The following is a 17,482-nucleotide window of genomic DNA, read 5'->3' as shown; positions in this document are numbered from 1 at the left end:
ACCCTTTCCTGTTAGGGTGTGTACCATTTCCTTCAACATGGTATTTCTGTCAGGGGAACAAGAAAGAAATGGAAGAAACTGTGGCGCAAGGAAAGGGGTGCTCAGAAGACAGACCCTCCAAATGTCCCTGTTTTCCAAGGATGTCCCAGATTTACAGAACCCATCCCAGTTTCTGATTTGATCCCAGAATGTCCTGCTATTCCTTAGGCTGTCCCTATTTTCATCGGAAAACTGTTGGAGGGTATGGAGTTACTTAACCCTCCAGGAAAGGACATAAGTAACTATATAACCTTTAGAAGACATCTGAAGGCAGCCCTGTATAGGGAAGTATTTTAAATGTTCAATGTCTTTATTATGTTTTCACATATGTTGGAAGCTGCCGAGGGTGGCTGGGGCAACCCAGTCAGATGTATGGGGTAATAATAATAATAATAATAATAATAATAATAATAATAATAATAGATGTCCCTATTTTCACTGGAGAAATGTTGGAGGGTATGAAGCAAGAGGCATTACAGCAATTCAGACACACAATGCAGTTGGGTAAAAGGCCTCGAGGAACAGGTATTGTAGTATATGGTGTGTGAAAAGGGGTTAAGAAAATAATAACTGCAAACATTGCTCCTCCTATGGCTCATTGGGTGGGATTTGTGTTGCGTGTGTTTCAGCCCTCTACCAGTTCAGTTCTGTGTAAGCTGGCCTCAAAACTAGTCCTGTTTATCAGCTGCATAATAAAGCCATACTTCTGCTATTCTCTGGGTGTCTATTGTGGTGCATGGTTAATAGGACAGCGTGTAAGTGTGTGAGTAGATGCATGAGAAGCCCACCCAATCCTCCTCATCATCATCAGTGACAGCAAGGGACAGGGCCTGAGGAGAGTTCTCAGGGCCAGGTATATGGACCCTTTGTTTTTCCAGCTTTGCATTGCCTACCTTGACTGGTAGCTGCTGCCCGGGATTTCAGGCAGAGGTCCTTTCCAACCCCACCTGGAGATGCTGGGGTCTGAACCTGGGAGCTTCTGCATTCAAAGGAGAAGCTGCACCACCGAGCTATGGCTCTTCCCTTGTAGAACCTTCCCTACCAGCTTCTTCTCACCGTCTCTGTATAGCCCCAAGCCTCTCTAGACATCCACACAGCTGATCAGTCTCCTCTGTTCAATTCTTTGTCTCCCATTAACTTCTTTTGCTCTGTTTTGGCTTGGAAGGCAGTCTACAGGTCCGTGTGGGCCTGTATTGAGGCCAGGCATTGAATCTGGGGTCTTCTGTTTGCAATGCATGTGTTGTCCCACTTGGCTATGGTCCTTACCCAGTTGCCCCTAAAAGAAGTGCCTCCATTCTCCCAGTATTGCTTCATCAATGAAATGTTGCTTCTCATCCGCAATCTGTCCTGTGCATTCAGTGTCTAAAACTGAAATCTTATGAACCCACCAGAATGTACTCTTTATGTGTGCATGCATTTGGCCTGGTTTCTGCAGACTGGATGACTACGGCTTGGCCTTTATGCTGAGATACTGTCTCTATTAAAAATGAATCGCTTTAAAATTGAGCTTGTTCCTTGTTTCTTTTGAAACCAGATCACTGAAGACAATATAACTTCCTCTTGGCCTTAGGATAAGAGTGTTGTTTTTCTCTTCTTCCGCTGCAATCAATTTCCATTACTGCCGTGATATCCCCATTAGTCAGGCTCCCATCTTATTTCGTTGTTTACTTTAATCTCATCCTGTTCCAGTTCGTTTTCCATAGCTTGGAAAAATAAATAAATATAACCTTTCATTCTTTCTCTGAAGCTTTTCAGATTCGCTCTTCTGACCCCAGTCTAAACCTAAGAAAAACTTCATAAACCAAGGGGGGGGGGAGGCTCTCTCTCTCTCTTTTTAAGGGTGGAAAGACAAACATTGAAAAAAGAGATAGAACAACTCGCGGAGACGGAGGCATCAAATGCAGGCATCAAGATTCTGACTCAATCTGAGCTGGTCCCTGAAAGCTGAGTGAGTGTCCCTTCAGACTGGTCTCATTAGCAGGTGAATTCTGCAACGTGTCTTTGACACAATAAGAGTGCATTAGTGATTGATTTATAATGGACCATCCACACATCACTCTGCTATATTCGTAGTTTTGCAATGCTTTTCCAATGTGATCATATTATTGGGCAAATGTTGCATAGCAGAAGTGGGATACCCATCCTTTCCGATATGTTCTCAGGGTGGATTGCAGCAATATAAAAACATAAGATTAAAAACCAGTTTAAACCAGGACTTTTCCCCAGCTGGAACTCACCAGAACTCAGTTCTGGCATGTCTTAGGTGAGTGCCATCGCCATTATAAGAGAACAAAGAAGGCGTTCATGGCACCACTTTTTCTAGAAAAATAAGACTGGTTAAAACAATTTATGATCAGAAGAGTGGGATGGGTTCTACAAATATCTCACGTGTCAAAGGCTTGGGTAAAGAAATGCATCTTCAGTATGTGATGAGAACTAAACAAGGAAGGTGTCAGAGGACCTCTGTGGCGAGGAAATTCCACAGCTTGGGGACTGCCACAGAGAAGTTCCTCTCCAGTCTGCCACCATCCAAACAAGAAACTGCCAAGAGGGTCTCCTTTGCTGATCTTAATCCTTGAGAGGGTCTATAGCAAAGGGGCAGCCTTTCAGATATTGGGGACTAAGTTGCTGAGGGCTTTTAAGAGCAATGTATGCATCTCAAATTGGACCCTGAAATAAACTGGCAACTAACCAGTTCAGCTGTTTTAAAATGGGGAGTTATGTAGGTTCTGAATGGAGCCCCAGCCAGTAATCTGGAGAAGGAGAAGGAGAAGGAGAAGGAGAAGAGTTTGGATTTGATATCCCGCTTTATCACTACCCGAAGGAGTCTCAAAGCGGCTAACAATCTCCTTTCCCTCCCCCACAACAAACACTCTGTGAGGTGAATGAGGGTGAGAGACTTCAGAGAAGTGTGACTAGCCCAAGGTCACCCAGCAGCTGCATGTGGAGGAGCGGGGACGCGAACTTGGTTCACCAGATTACGAGTCCACCGCTCCTAACCACTGCACCACACTGGCTCTCCCAGGACCCCCAAGGTATGGATCTGCTCTTTCCAGGGGAGTGGAACATCATCCAGGACAGGCTGCATGCCCACCCCTTGGGCCCCAAAACCAGGAACACATAACACTTCTCTTTTTTCAGGATTCAGCTTCAGTTTATTGGCCCACACCCAGCCCATCAGCACTTCAAGGCACTGGTCTAGCACCTGAACCATCTCTGTTGATTCAGTTGGAACAGAGAGAATGGTTGGTCGTCTACTATGCCAGAATGTAATTGCTGTTTTCTTTTTGTGTGTATTTAATTGTTGTATAATTCACTGCATTGTATTGTATGGTTTTATTCTTTGCAAATGGCTTTGTCGTTGATCAGGTTTATTGTTGTGCAAACAGCCCCGAGAGCCTCGGCTGAAGAGCAGGTAATAAATGCCCTGCATAAATAAATAAATGCTATTGCCAAGTTGCCTCAAAAGAGGTTGAACGATGGTATAATAAACGTGGATTGCATTGCAAATTAATCTAGTTTCACTGGAAGCCTACCAAAATTGCGTCATTAAAGCAAATTGTCTAAAAATTCTACTGTAATAAGCTGTATTGGGCCCCTGTTGTGTAATCGGATTTATAAAAGAACATCTTGCAGGAATTATTAGGAATTCTGAATTGCCTGTAAAAGCAGGCTTGGCAAGCATTAGGAGTTAATATGTCAAGAATTCTATGTCAAGCACTGTCTCAAGGGGTCTTTTAGCAACTAAACAGCACCCGACAGTATAATAACAAGGCAGAGAGAGTATTACATGTTGTCTATGTTATTCTGATGGATGTTCCACAGAAACAACTTAATCTTATGCAAGCTATATATGGATGAAAGACACTAAATGATACAATTTTAAAGAAAAATGTAGCGGAATGTATGGAAACTTGGCTTAGAAGAATGGACAAGAATCTAGCACTGGCTTCGTGAAGACCAAATAATACAGCTCTTGTGAAGCTATAAGGTTAACTTCAGGGCTGATGTGTGTCTCAGACATTGTGCCTGGGCTAAACATCAGAAGCATTGACCTAGTGAACTATGCTCTGGAGCATGGGTAGGCAAACTAAGGCCCGGGGGCCTGATCCAGCCCAATCGCCTTCTCAGTCCAGCCCATGGACGGTCCGGGAATCAGTGTGTTTTTCCATGTGTAGAATGTGTCCTTTTATTTTAAATGCATCTCTGGGTTTTTTGTGTGGCCTGCCTGGTGTTTTTACATGAGCAGAAGGTGTGCTTTCATTTAAAATGCATCTCTGGGTTATTTGTGGGGCATAGGAATTCATTCATTCCCCCCCCCAAAAAAAATATAGTCCGCCCCCCCCCCAGGTCTGAGGGACAGTGGACAGGCCTTGCTGAAAAAGTTTGCTGACCCCTGCTCTGGAGTATAACTGGGTCAATGTGAGCTTGCTTGAAATGTGGCATGTTAAAATAAGAGGAGGGGGAGTCTGTTGGAGGGGTAGAAGATTGGGGAGAGGGAAACTGAAGTATGTTAAAGCATTCAGTGGGTCAGGGACCATAGACCATGGGGAGTGGTTGGGTCTCCTGTGTCAGGAACAGGTTTAGGAGATGAGAACTTTTCTTATGAAGGTTTCTGTGGTAAAAACAAACAAACCCGCGTATGGAATACACTCCCAAAAGAAGTAGCAATGGCCACCAATTTTTATGCACATTTGTGCTTAAGTTTCTCATACACATTACTTGGCTGGAGGACAGCGGTGCAAAATTTGGGACAGTGCAACTCTTGAAGCTGTGATCCTGAACACCAGTCCTGAAAGATCTACATTGGATCAAGGTATGTTTCCAAGCACAGTTCAAGGTGCTGTTGCTGACCTTTAAAGCGCTAAACAGCCTCTGTCCTGTATACCTGAAGGAGCATCTCCACTTCCATCATCCAGCCCTGAAACTGAGATTCAGCACTGAGGGCCTTCTCACTGCAAGAAGTGAAGTTACAGGGAACCAGGCAGAGGGCCTTTTCGGTAGTGGCGCCCACCCTGTGGAATATCCTCCCATCAGATGTCAAGCTTTTGGATGTTTGTTTTATTATGTTTTTATATATGTTAGAAGCTGCCCAGAGTGGCTTGGGCAACCCAGTCCGATGGGTGGTGTACAAATAATAGAATTATTATTATTATTATTATTATTATTATTATTATTATTATTATTATCTGCTTTGAATGCAAACTGGATTATTGCATTAGTCCCTCAACCCTATGACTAAACAGCTTTCCACTTCATTCCTTGCTCTACATTTTATGCATCCTCCCAGCATTGCAAAGCTTCTCCCCTTGCTTGGAACAAGAAGTTGCTATTTTTGGCTGGAAGAATGAACTTACTGTCCTGAGTCAATTTCCCTAGCAAACGACAGCAAGCTAAGCAGCAGGGACCATTTCCTGGTATAATATACAGGGTGAGAGGAGGGACTGGAAAGGCGATCTCAAGATACAGCTCCCTTAGCTGCTTTGGGGGACTGGCAGCCACCACAGTCACTGGGAGGCTTTCTTAATGCATTCTTCCTCATTAAGAGGTAAACGAAGGAACCGGAGCTTATACTTTGGTCACAGTGAAAAGCCCAAACTGATAAATGGGCACATACCCTTTTGGAAGCCCATTTACCAAGCTGAGTAAGGGAGGATCACTGCAAAACCCAAAAAGCTTTTCAACCCAGTTGTTGTTTTTTAAGGTCAGGGAGGGACAGGAATGCATGAACACGCAAGCTATCCAGGAAATCTGTCTAAATGCTTACTGCTATTCTTAGTGGAAGAACAACAGATTCGGCCTGGAAGCATCTCCATGATGTCAGAGCATTGTTTCATTACAATGCACTGTCAACCGGATGCAGGACTTGTTCAGAAGGTCAGAGGGGCACAACTTAAATCCTGGTAGAAAATAGTGTTCAATTACATTTGCCCCTCTCCATGAAAATCAGTAACCACATAACCCGCACTGCATTTACTCGAATCTAATGCTCACCGTTTTTCGGCCAAATTATGTTGAGAAAACTAAGGTTGAAAGCGATGTTTCGGTTTGTGGGTTTTTCCCCATTCTTATTTTTATTATGTGTTTTGTGTTTTTATATTCTGAACTGCCCTGAGATCTACGGATGGAGGGCCGTATACAAATCTAATAAATAAGTAACAATTAAAATGTTCAAATATTTACCGTATTTTTCGCTCTATAAGACGCATCAGACCACAAGACGTACCTAGTTTTTGGAGGAGGAAAACAAGAAAAAAAATTCTGAATCTCAGAAGCCAGAACAGCAACAGGGATCGCTGCGCAGTGAAAGAAGCAATCCCTCTTGCTGTTCTGGCTTCTGTGATAGCTGTGCAGCCTGCATTCGCTCCATAAGACGCAGACACATTTCCCCTTACTTTTTAGGAGGGAAAAAGTGAGTCTTATAGAGCAAAAAATACGGTAATATTTGTGCATGCCAACACACACACACAGGCTCTACTCCCGCTCAAGATCCAGTGAAAGTGATGGGCAATTTGTCTCATTCATTAGAGCTTTTAGTAAGACTTTCATCCCCACATGCCCCCATTTGATTTGGGGACACTTTGCATTAACGAAAAAGGAAGCTGCCTCTGTCGTGTCCATTTTCACCCTCTTGTCACTCACCACTTGCTTGAGAAGAGCCACGGTCAATGCATTTTAGTTCCCAGGCATCTGGCCATGGCCATGGGGCTCTCCTTTTGGTGAAAGAACCAAAGCAAGAATGGGCAACGTTTTTTTCCTACTGAGGGTCACCTATCAGTGGGTGCCAGAGGCTAGAGGTGGATGGAGGCACCCTTTCCCTTTTGTGCCACACACAATAATTTAAACAAAGCTCCGCAGGAGACGTTACTCACTTTTGAAATAAAGGCATGCGGAAGAAACAGTTTGGTGAAATGAATACTGTTTGCCTCAAAATGCTACATTTGGAACAAACTTTATTTCATCTCCCTGCCCCACTGTGCCTTCTGTAGCACAGCAGAACACAATCTTAGAGGGTGAACTGACGGTATAATGACTCCGGTTTGGTTTTGAAAACAGCATCAAGATCAAAGTCCAGACTATTTCAATGCACTTATTTCAACACACTATTTTCATTACGTTGCCCTAGTTTTTCAAAACCACTACATTTCACATTCCCTCAGGACGAAACACCCCTTACAACAATTACACCACCACAAATTAAAAATCAATTCAGACTAGATGACCATGATTTGCTGTAATGTTTATGTGGTTGACTATGGGCAGATATACGTTTGTAATATACGAAGCAAAATGATGGAATACATATGGCATTTCTCTGTTGACATAACTTCCTGACCTTGGAAAGAATTAGGAAAATGGCTTTTTCTTAGCAAGAACTTTTCAGATATATCCCGATAACATGATTTTGCACATGATTTGCACAAACACCAAAAGAGTAAATATAAATAAGAAGTCGAACATTCATTTACCTGAGCTTGTTTCATGACATTACACGACAATATATTTTTTATTTTAAAAAAAAATCCCCAATAATTTTAAACAATTATAAAACATTAAAAACTAGCACTAATAGGAGCATTTGCAACTTCTGTTTAGAAAAAGAATGTGCTGTAAAATACATGCAAGACACTGTTAACCATAATAAATGCAGTGGTACCTCACAAGACAAATGCCTCGTAAGACGAAAAACTCGCAAAACGAAAGAGTTTTTTGAGTTGTTTCGCAAGACGGATTTCCCTATGGGCTTGCTTCGCAAGACGAAAATGTCTTGTAAGTTTGTTTCCTTTGTCTTGCAAGTTTGTTTCCTTTTTCTTAAAACCGTGCATTCACTTCGAGGAGCAACTCATAGCACACGGTGTGGTAGCCTTTTTTGAGGTTTTTGAGGACTTTGGTGATTTTTGAAGCTTTTCCAAAGTCCGTGCTTCGCAAGACGAAAAAATCGCAAGACGAAAAAACTCGCGGAACGAATTAATTTCGTATTGTGAGGCACCACTGTGCTTTCAATACATGAGGAAGAGGCCTTATAAAGAAAGCTCACTCCTTAAATCATTTGTTTTGAAGAAACTCCAGAGAAGTTAATGGAAGTTCTCCAAAGTCAGTGACTAGAGAACTGTAGTCTGGACTGAATGCTTTCACCGACTGCTGCAGTTTTGGGGTCTGGTTCACACAACTGCAAGACCAAGATTCTAGGCTGTATCCAAAGCCACCCCACTCAGAGTTGGCCCATTGAAGTTAATGAAAATGCCTACACTGAGCAGGACTAGTATTGGCTACAAACCACTGTCTGTACAATGAACACATGCATTTACCTCCCAGCATGTGAAGAACATAGCAGGCCCAAATCTCTAAACAAAATACTAATGAAAACGTCGTAGAAATTGTGGTTATTCCAATGTCCCTACATGTAGGGGTGCATGTGGGTGCAATTGAAATTATTCAACCCCCATTGCAAATTGGGTTTATTATCAAGGTTTACAGACTTTGCAATAAGCAAATCAAACGAAAACGGAAATAGCTCAACACAACAGATGCTTCAAGTGGTTTCCGCAAAGTCAGTTGAAAACGCAACTTATGCTGGCTTCTCCAGTCTCACATCTGCAATAGGGGTTGAATAATTTCGATTGCAACTCTCTCTCTCTCTCTCCAACTAAAGTTTGTGTGAACCAGCCCTTTATTCACAGGTAGATACAGTGCACATTACCTACATCGCAAACACTGGTGCAACTTGTGTTTGTTCTGGTTAAGAAACAGGTCACATCTATGTCATACATTCAAAGCACTCTTGTGTCACTTGCAGTGTTAGAAACTGAGATATGAAAGCTAGGAGCTAAATGGCACCTTAAACCGAGGTTGTGGGCGCAACAACAGGATGTCCAGGTGCGCTTTTTTAATAACAAGAATACAAAGCTGAAAATGAATGAACGGCAGCTAAAATATTATGTTCATTTCCCACACAGTGCAGTCCTTCCCCTGCCCACCCCCCTAATATTCTTAAGAGGCTCTCTTCTCTAGTCATCAGAGAGGGGCTGGAAGTGGGGAGGCAGAAAAGGGTCCTCCTTTCCTTCCACTCTGCAGTTTTAATTGGAAATCTTAGGAGCAGCACTGCGCCCAGAGCTCAGAAACTGCTGGCGCTAATGAAATTCCCGGTTGCATAATCTGCCTAGAACAAGGGGAGTTTTGAACACTGGTCACTTGAACAGTCATGGCATCCCCCAAAGAATTCTGGGAATGATGGTTTGTTAAGGAGGGCTACAGTTCCCAAGATTCTTTGGGGGAAGCCATGACAGTTCAAGTGGTATAAGAGTGTTGTGTTTGTATGGTGCGAATGTGAATATAAGCAGCACCCTTCAGCTTTACCACTGCTAGATTTTATTGGCGATATGCAGCCATTGGAAGCCAGCCCTTGCGGTAGGAGCAAACCACAGTTTAGGGCCACAGTCTCTTCTCCCAATGCTCCCAGCCTTACCATAGTCTCAGATTTCTAATCTACAGCAGGTGACTACAGAAAGTCACTGGTGGAGCAGGCACATTAAAGGGGCTTACATTTATTACTAGCAACAGTGCTTTGGTTTTCATTAGATTTGTACTTTTAGAAATGAATGTTTTCTTCCTCACAACCTGCTGAACCTCAGAACTGTAGAACGTGTGGTGTTTCGCTTCAACCTCTGACTTGTTTACAGATAAGGATGAAATGAGTTAAATGAAAATCAAAGAGGAGGAGAAAGTTGGCTGGATCAGAGCCTCATCCTGGATTGGGCAGCAGTGATTGTGTATTACGGATAATTGTTCTTATACTTATTTAAAAATAGGCCTCCAGTTTTATGATCTGATTGAGAGCTAACTTCAACAAAAAAATACATTGAATCTTGCGTTCTCCACTCACCCACCCCTCTATAATGCTAATAAAGTTTAAGCAGAAATAATCAGATTTTCTCTGTAGCATGACATATTTTGGTGAAAGTGAGTTCTGCTGAGTTCAGTGGTTTCCTCCCAGGCAAACATGAAAACAATCACAACCTTCATTTGGAGAGGTTACAACTTTTCTAATGAGGGCATTTCTAGCCAGACATTGCCTCATAGTTTGATGGGTAATGTCATAATAATCAATCTACGTATCTGCCTCCTTTCTATGGTAGGCAGTTCACAATAACACCATCATTCCCTCTCCTCAGGGACCCCTAGATACTGTCGTTCCATGAAAGAAGCGAGGGAAATCCCTAATACAGTTCTCAACATCTCCACTAACAATAATTTGCAGGATTCTTTTTGGGGTAAGCCACGGAAATTAAGTGGGCATCAATTTGACATCTATATTCTACGTAGTACATCCGTCCTTAGAGAATTGCAAACAGCATTCACAATAGGAAATTCACAAGCGTTCTTCGGCTGGTTCATTGGCTACATGATTGTGACTTGCAAAGATCTTCAGATGTACATTGGAGAGAACCAACACTTTTTTAAAAAAAAGTTAGGGTGGGAGAGAAAATTTACATAGTACAGTGGGACCTTGGTTGTCAAATGAAATCTTTTCTGGAAGACTGTTCGTCTTCCAAAACATTCAACAGCAAAGGGCTATTGGCAACTTTCATTGAGAAAATTGAAAAACACGCTTCGGAATCCGTTCGACTTCTGAGACACGTTCAAAAACGGAAGCAATTACTTTTGGGTTTTCGGTGTTCAGCTTCTGAAATGTTCGGCTTCCGAGACGCTTGAAAACCGAAGTTCCACTATACACAGTACAACCTTTCGTTGGAACACAACCTCTAGCAGAGGGTTCTGACCATGGCTGAAAATCCCAAAGATGTTAAAGGTGACTCAAAGATTTGGCACCACTACAGAGAGCAGAATCCTAGCCAAAAGCATTATTTTAATAAATTAGAATCTTCAAGGGAACAAGGCTCCTGTTTGCCAGCCATGGTGGCACAGGTTCGATCCACAACCACAAAACAGGATTGACTTACTTTATTGTCAAAATGAAGCCTCTGGAACAGGGAATGACAGTTACCCACAACTAGGATAAAAAAGAAGAAGAAAGAGGATACTTGGTGCTTTAAGAGATGGGGAACCTGTGATCCTCTAGATGATGCTTGACTCCAAACTCCCATCAATCCCGGACAACATAGTCATCAGTCAGGGATGATGAGAGATGCCGTTCAGCAACACCTGGAGGGCAACAGGTTCCCCAATCTTGGATAAGCTGGTACACAAAACTGAATCAAATGGCTTAGAGTTGCTATGGCAACTGTACATTCATCTACTTTCATATAGGTAACCTTCATTCAATGCCTTGAAACATACTGACCCTATTTCTGGAGAGCCCCCCCCCCTTTTTAAGGCAGACAAGCAACTTGATTTCACTGATACAAAATAAGAACTACACAGACCCATTCGTATCAAGGCAAAATAAAAATTCGAACAGTTACAAACACCGTTGGGTGAGGAAAACCAAGTAAAATTTTTATATATAAAATATATATATATATATACATATACAACCTAGTCCAAAAGTGTCCATACAAAGGGACCACTAAAATAATAAAAAATAGACTTTAAAGGCATATTCAGGCTAGCTCGTGATGTACAAGGCATTTGACAGAGACGAGTTTCTGTAAAACAGGGGTGAAAAACCCCTGCTGCTGAACCACAAAATCCATCATTCCTGGCCACTTGCCATGCTGACTGGGCATGATGGGAGTTGGAGTCCAAAGGGTCCAGAAGGCTGTTGTAGCCTGGGCATCATTTTGTAAAGCACATTCAAGTGGAGTTGGGAGACCCCAGACTACGTGGTTTTAAGGCCCTTCCAGACATGCTTTTTGTTGTGTATTCATAACGATTTGTGCCCATTCTGGCTAGGGATGATGGGAGTTGGAATCCTGTAACATCTGGAGGGCCAAAGGTTTCCCCACCCCTGCTGTAAAAGATCTAAGAGGGTTGAGCTTATTCTGCCTTCATCTGCTCCCTGACATCTAAGGGCATGGTTTCAAACAAGGTGTCTTCAACCACCAGGCCACTCCTTTTCAGTGCTCTGCATTCACCGAGTTCATGGGGGAGAAATTCCAGGTGATTTCCTTTGATGTCCAAGTAGGTCAGCAATACCAGATTCCCAATTTTAGGCGAGAGAACGGACAAGTTGTTCTTCCCAATCTTCAGCGTCTTGAGTTTTTTGCAGAAGTAGAGCTCGTCCGGCACACTCTCCACTTTGTTGCAAGTGATTGAGAAATACTGTAAACTTTGCAGCACCCCAATTTCCGGGGGAATGAACCGGATGTCATTGTAAGACAAGTCTAAGTATCTAATTTTGTTGCAGAGGAAGAGGTGGGATGGGAGGACCTCTATCTTGTTGTGGCTGAAAGAAAGACGTTCCAGACTGGAGAGCTTCTTTATGTGCTCAGGGATGTAGGTTATACTGTTGTGCCACAGCTTGAGGACGATGAGTTTCCTAAGGTGCTGAAAGCTAACAATTTCCTCTATTGATTTGAGGTTGTTTTCCTTCAGGTCTAATTCCTGGAGGCTGGCAAGACTGAACACAGCATGGGGAATGCGCTCCAAGTCGCAGTGCACCAACTCTAGTTCCGTCAAGTTGGCCATTTTCTTCAAGTTGTTGAGCATCACCAGCTTAGTGCCGTCATTGTGGATGCACATTTTCAGAAGGTGACTCGAAACATCAACCACGGACTGTGGGATTTTGGACAGGTTGCTTTTAATGTACAGAACTTTCAAGTTCTTGAGCTCCCGAAAAGACTCCAAAGTTATATTTTTAGAAATGTCATGGCACAAAGAACCAATCAAGTTCAACTCTTCCAAATTTCTGAGCCCATACATCCAAGGTGGCAGCTCTCGGAAGTCATCAAATTTGACATTCAAGACTTTCAGATTTTCTTTCAGGAACGCCAAGGCTGCACTGTGAATCTTTGCTGAACATTGGTACAATGAGAGCTCCTGGAGATTATCCAACTGCACAATGGTGGCTGGTATCATGACGTTGTTAATTATTTCGAATTTCAGTGCTTGAACCTCTGTTATTTCAAAAACCGTGTCGGGAAGTCCAGACAGCATAAAGAGCTGAAGTTCCAAACGGTTGTGGGCATTCATCTGCAGTCTTTGCCTCAGCTTCTCCGCAGTCCACTCGTTGTTCAGATTAAGCTGTTTCAGTTTGTTTTCGCTGACCTCGGAAAGGAACACAGCAAACCTCTTGGAATAAAGTGGGTCATATTGGTCTATCATGTGTAGCATAAACGCAAAGTCATTGCGGACATCTGGGATGTCGTCGATGCCAGTCTCTTGCCGGACATACTCAAAAGAGTATTCTTTGAGAGAGCGGTAAAATAGCCAATACAAAGTGTAAAGGCATGTAAATCCATAGATGCTTACAAAGCACAAATAGCAGAAGGAAAGCTTAGAAAACAGATGTGCCATCGTATGGTTGCAAGAAAAATTCTTATAACCGGTCATGTCTTGGATGTCAACATCGCAGTCTACAGTGAACTGAACCTTTGACACAAGGGCGCTGTTGTAGGCAATGATGATAAGAAATTTAATCACCTTCAGCACCGTTTGACGAACGTACATCGCGTAGAGCAGGTCCCCTTCTTCAACATGAAGCCGGAACTTCTTCACTTTCTCAAACAACGCTTTGGCCTGTTCTCCTTCCTTTTTATCCAGAGCTCCTGGGGTCCCTTTATCCACAATGAACTTCTCAGGTATGGATCTCAGAGACTGAGCCTGGACCAAAGTCCCCTCTGCGCTAGGTTGGACTGTGTTTGACCTGCTGATGTTGTTCTTCCTGTTGTCCTTCTCTTCCGAGTCTTCTCCAGAGACCTCTGATAAAGCCCTCGTGGTCCAAGGAGAGTCAAAGCACTTCCCCAGGATGGAAATGAAATGTTCGATTTTGGAACTCGACCCGGGGAATTTGAACCAGAAGTTGCTACACAGCATGAACACAAGAGTGTGGATGAGGACAAGGTAAGGGAAGTATTTTGCGTACCAATGCAGGGCACGCTCGTAGCACATTTGGTTGATGAAGCTGTACTGCTGGAGGTCCAAGTCAGTCTTGAGGCCCTTCATTTCAACAGTAGCAGGAGGTGTGGATGGCTTGGGTGGAAGAAAGGGAGTCGTGTCAGAGTCTAGATTTGACACATTGGGAAGGTGAGAATTGGTCTGCGGATGCTGCACCCTTTTTGGAAGGCATATGATCTTATCCTGCATAACCTGCAATGCACACAAACAAAAAAAGTATTTTAAAAATTGTACCATTTTTCTTTCAAGTAAAAGCACGCAATCTGCTTGATCTCAAAGCATAAGGGAATGGTCTACACCACATATTTATGGCCTGTAGTGCTATCGTAATATTTTGACCAATGACATGTCCCTTACTTGTTGATACTAGAATCAAGCAGCCGTGGGAATGAACACAGAAACTCACAGTACTGTGCTTCTTTAGATTGCACATTTACAAATAATATATTTTCAGTCTGCTCCCCCTCAAGATTTTTGTAGCAGATTTAGAGGATCCCCACTTCTTTCAGGTTATATGAGAGCCAGCGTGGCACTGTGGTCAAGAATAGTGTTTCTCATGGCTGTTGTTGGACTACAACTCCCATTATCCTCAGCTAGCAGGACCAGTGGTCAGGGATGTTAGGAGTTGTAGTCCAACAACAGCCAGGGACCCATGCTTGAGAAAATGGAGAGGGGGAGGACCATGTACCTGAGCTGCTTGGAGGTCTGGTGGGAGATAAATGCATCAAATAAATAAATCAGCACCCAAAGCTACCCTGGCTGGCACTGGTACATGGTCCTCCCCCTCTCCATTTTACCCTCACAACCACCCTGTGAAGTAGGTTAGGCTGAGAGACAGTGACTGGTCCATGGTCACCCTGTGAGCTTCATGGCTGAGTGGGGACCAGAACCACAACCTCCCAGGTCTTAGTGCAACACTGTAATCCGGGAGCTGGCAACCCATGTGTCAGGGGTTCAGAAGGAGAGACACAGGAGGGGGAGCAAATGGAGAGTGAGGAGGAGGAGTACGAGGGGGGAGCAGGCAGTGACAGTGGAAAGAGTTATTCTACAAGCCTCTCCAGCGAATCGGAGGACTCACAGAAGGGAGCGCCGATGGCCAGGGCGAGGGGGGTTCCAGGGGGGAAGCCCCAGGAGGAAGGGGCCAGCGGGGAGTCCCTGAGCAGCAGTTGGAAATCAGGACCAGCTTCCCCACCAGAGCGCAGTGGGGAGGGGGAGTCCCAGGAATCGGGACCAGTGCTCTCACCACCAGCGGGAGGAGAGGAGTCAGGTTTGGTCACGCCCACATCAGGAAGCGGGGAAACGGTCAGGAGGAAGGTTACCGGCTGGGCGCGCGCGCCAAGTTCAAATGTACAGGCGAGCGGCACAGCAGGGAGCCCGGGTAGGGAGCCAGGTCCTAAAGCCCGCCGGAAGGAAGGGGAAGACCAAGGGGGGTCAGCGTCAGAGGAGTCCAGGAAGGAGGAAACCCCAGAGGGCAGAAAGACCCAGCGAAGGAAAGAACAGCGTAGGAGGTGGAGCCGGGCGAGGATCTTAAACTGGTGTGGGAGGAGCAGTGAGTCAGAGGGGACTTAGCCGGTCTAGCGTCGAGACGTGGGTCTGCGCGCCCAGAGCCTTGAAATGGAAACTAAACTTCAATAAAGACTTTTGTATATTATATCCACCGGGCGTTGGTCCTCTGTGAGCTGGGATCTAGAGGCAGACCTGACACCATGTTATGCCACTGCCACTACTGTGCTGCTGGTGGTAATTGTTCTGTCCACTGCCCCACAGAGTGGATGCTCACAGCCCTTTCAAGGCGAATATGCGCAAGACAGATGAGAAGGCTTTGCCAAGGAAGAAGTCCACACATGTGGAGAAGCATCTACTTCCCTTCAGAACACAGTGGAGAAATGACTCATCGCATCAGTGCTTATATACGACCACAGTTCTGCGGATGACAAATTTCTTTTTCCATCCCCGGTACAATTAGTCTGGCGCTGTTTCCGAGGACTGCGCAACCCGAAAATGCGGCTGTAATTTACCATTACGGAGTGCTCAAGGCTCCTCGGGTGCTTTCAACTGTCATGTGTCTGACAGGGAACCAGACACCTCGCAGAATTCTACCCTCTAAATTAAATATTTAGCACTGTTATCAATAACAGTGACACCGCAGATGATGGATTGGTCTCGGCTACTGGCATTACTTGAGCAATCACAGATTCATGGCAGGAGGGAAAAATCCTCATTGGCTTTGGTTGAAGGCACAGCTTGCTATCTAGAAAGAGCATTTATAAAATAGCAATAGGCAGGAATGCAAATATTTGCATTCTCACATGCCATTTCCCGGAGCTGCGCTCGCTTTGCACATTCTGGGTGTGCTTACTTCAGCAAAAAAGAACTGGCTGGTGGCTTCTATAGCCAAACAAGATCCATTTTCAGTATATTCATGCAATAGTTTAAGGATTTGGTAGTGCAAAAAGAAGGAACTGCCAGAGCCAAGAAAGAGGCAGGCAGCCACGCCATGAGGTCAAAATGGGCAACCTGAAAACAGCTGAGTTTGTTCCTGAGGGCAGATGCGCAACATACATTTAAAGCACATTCAGTGCACATTTACAGTGCATAGCTTCCCCCAAAGAAACTGGGAACTGTAGTTTGTTAAGGTTGCTGGGAATTGCAGCGCTGTGAGGGTGAAACCACCATTCCCATTATTTTGTTGGGGAAGGGGAATCATGTGCTAATATTTACGGGACCTCCTCTCCTGGTATGCCCTGCAGAGGACCTTAAGGTCCATGAATAACCATAGTTTAGAGGTCCCGGGCCCTAAGGAAGTCAGACTATCCTCCACCAGGGCCAGGGCCTTTTCAGTGATGGCTCCGACTTGGTGGAATGCTCTGTCCCAAGAGACTAGAGCCCCTCAGGATTTAACCTCTTTCCATCGGGCCTGTAAGACAGAGCTATTCCGCCTGGCCTTTAATTTGAATTCAGCTTGATCTTTTATTTCCCTTCTCTTCCCTCCCCGTCCCCTTTTATGAAGATTACCCACTCTGAGACCCAACAGCTAATTTCCCCTGGCCTCCTCGCTGGTCCAAGTAGGACCAATTCAGCCAGCTAGCCCTGGTGATTATCTAATGGTTATTTCCCCTAAACTGATTTCTGAATTTTGAATTTTATTGTTATTCACATTTTTATACTGTATTTTATGCTGCTTTTACAATTACATGTTTTAAATTTGTTGTTAGCCACCCTGAGCCCAGTTTTTGAACTGGGAAGGGTGTGGTATAAATAAAATTATTATTATTATTATTATTATTATTATTATTATTATTATTATTGCTAATATTAAGCACAGTCTCTAATTTAATTAACTGTAAGATAACTACGGGCATTACAGGGCTGGATCCAGACTTAGTAAAAAGTGGTACCTCGGGTTAAGTACTTAATTCGTTCTGGA

At 44.0% G+C, this 17,482-nt stretch overlaps 2 protein-coding genes across 3 annotated transcripts in view; one reads left to right on the top strand and one right to left on the bottom strand.

Moving 5' to 3' along the window:
• Positions 1–17,482, top strand: part of KYAT3 (kynurenine aminotransferase 3) — a 340,414-nt gene that overhangs the window by 232,325 nt on the left and 90,607 nt on the right. The gene's annotated exons all lie outside the window — the stretch shown is intronic.
• Positions 10,987–17,482, bottom strand: part of LRRC8C (leucine rich repeat containing 8 VRAC subunit C) — a 36,209-nt gene continuing 29,713 nt past the window's right edge. For both annotated transcript variants that reach the window (XM_081865859.1, XM_081865858.1), the window contains one exon: positions 10,987–14,247. In XM_081865859.1, coding sequence (XP_081721985.1) covers positions 11,977–14,247 — 2,271 coding nt within the window. In that variant the 3' untranslated portion in view covers positions 10,987–11,976. The remainder of the gene's footprint in view (positions 14,248–17,482) is intronic.

This window comes from Podarcis erhardii (assembly GCF_964252035.2).
Source record: "Podarcis erhardii genome assembly, chromosome: 6".
Lineage (NCBI taxonomy): Eukaryota > Metazoa > Chordata > Lepidosauria > Squamata > Lacertidae > Podarcis > Podarcis erhardii.
The sequence above is the reverse complement of the archived record's forward strand: the minus strand, read 5'-3'. Positions and strand labels throughout refer to the sequence as shown.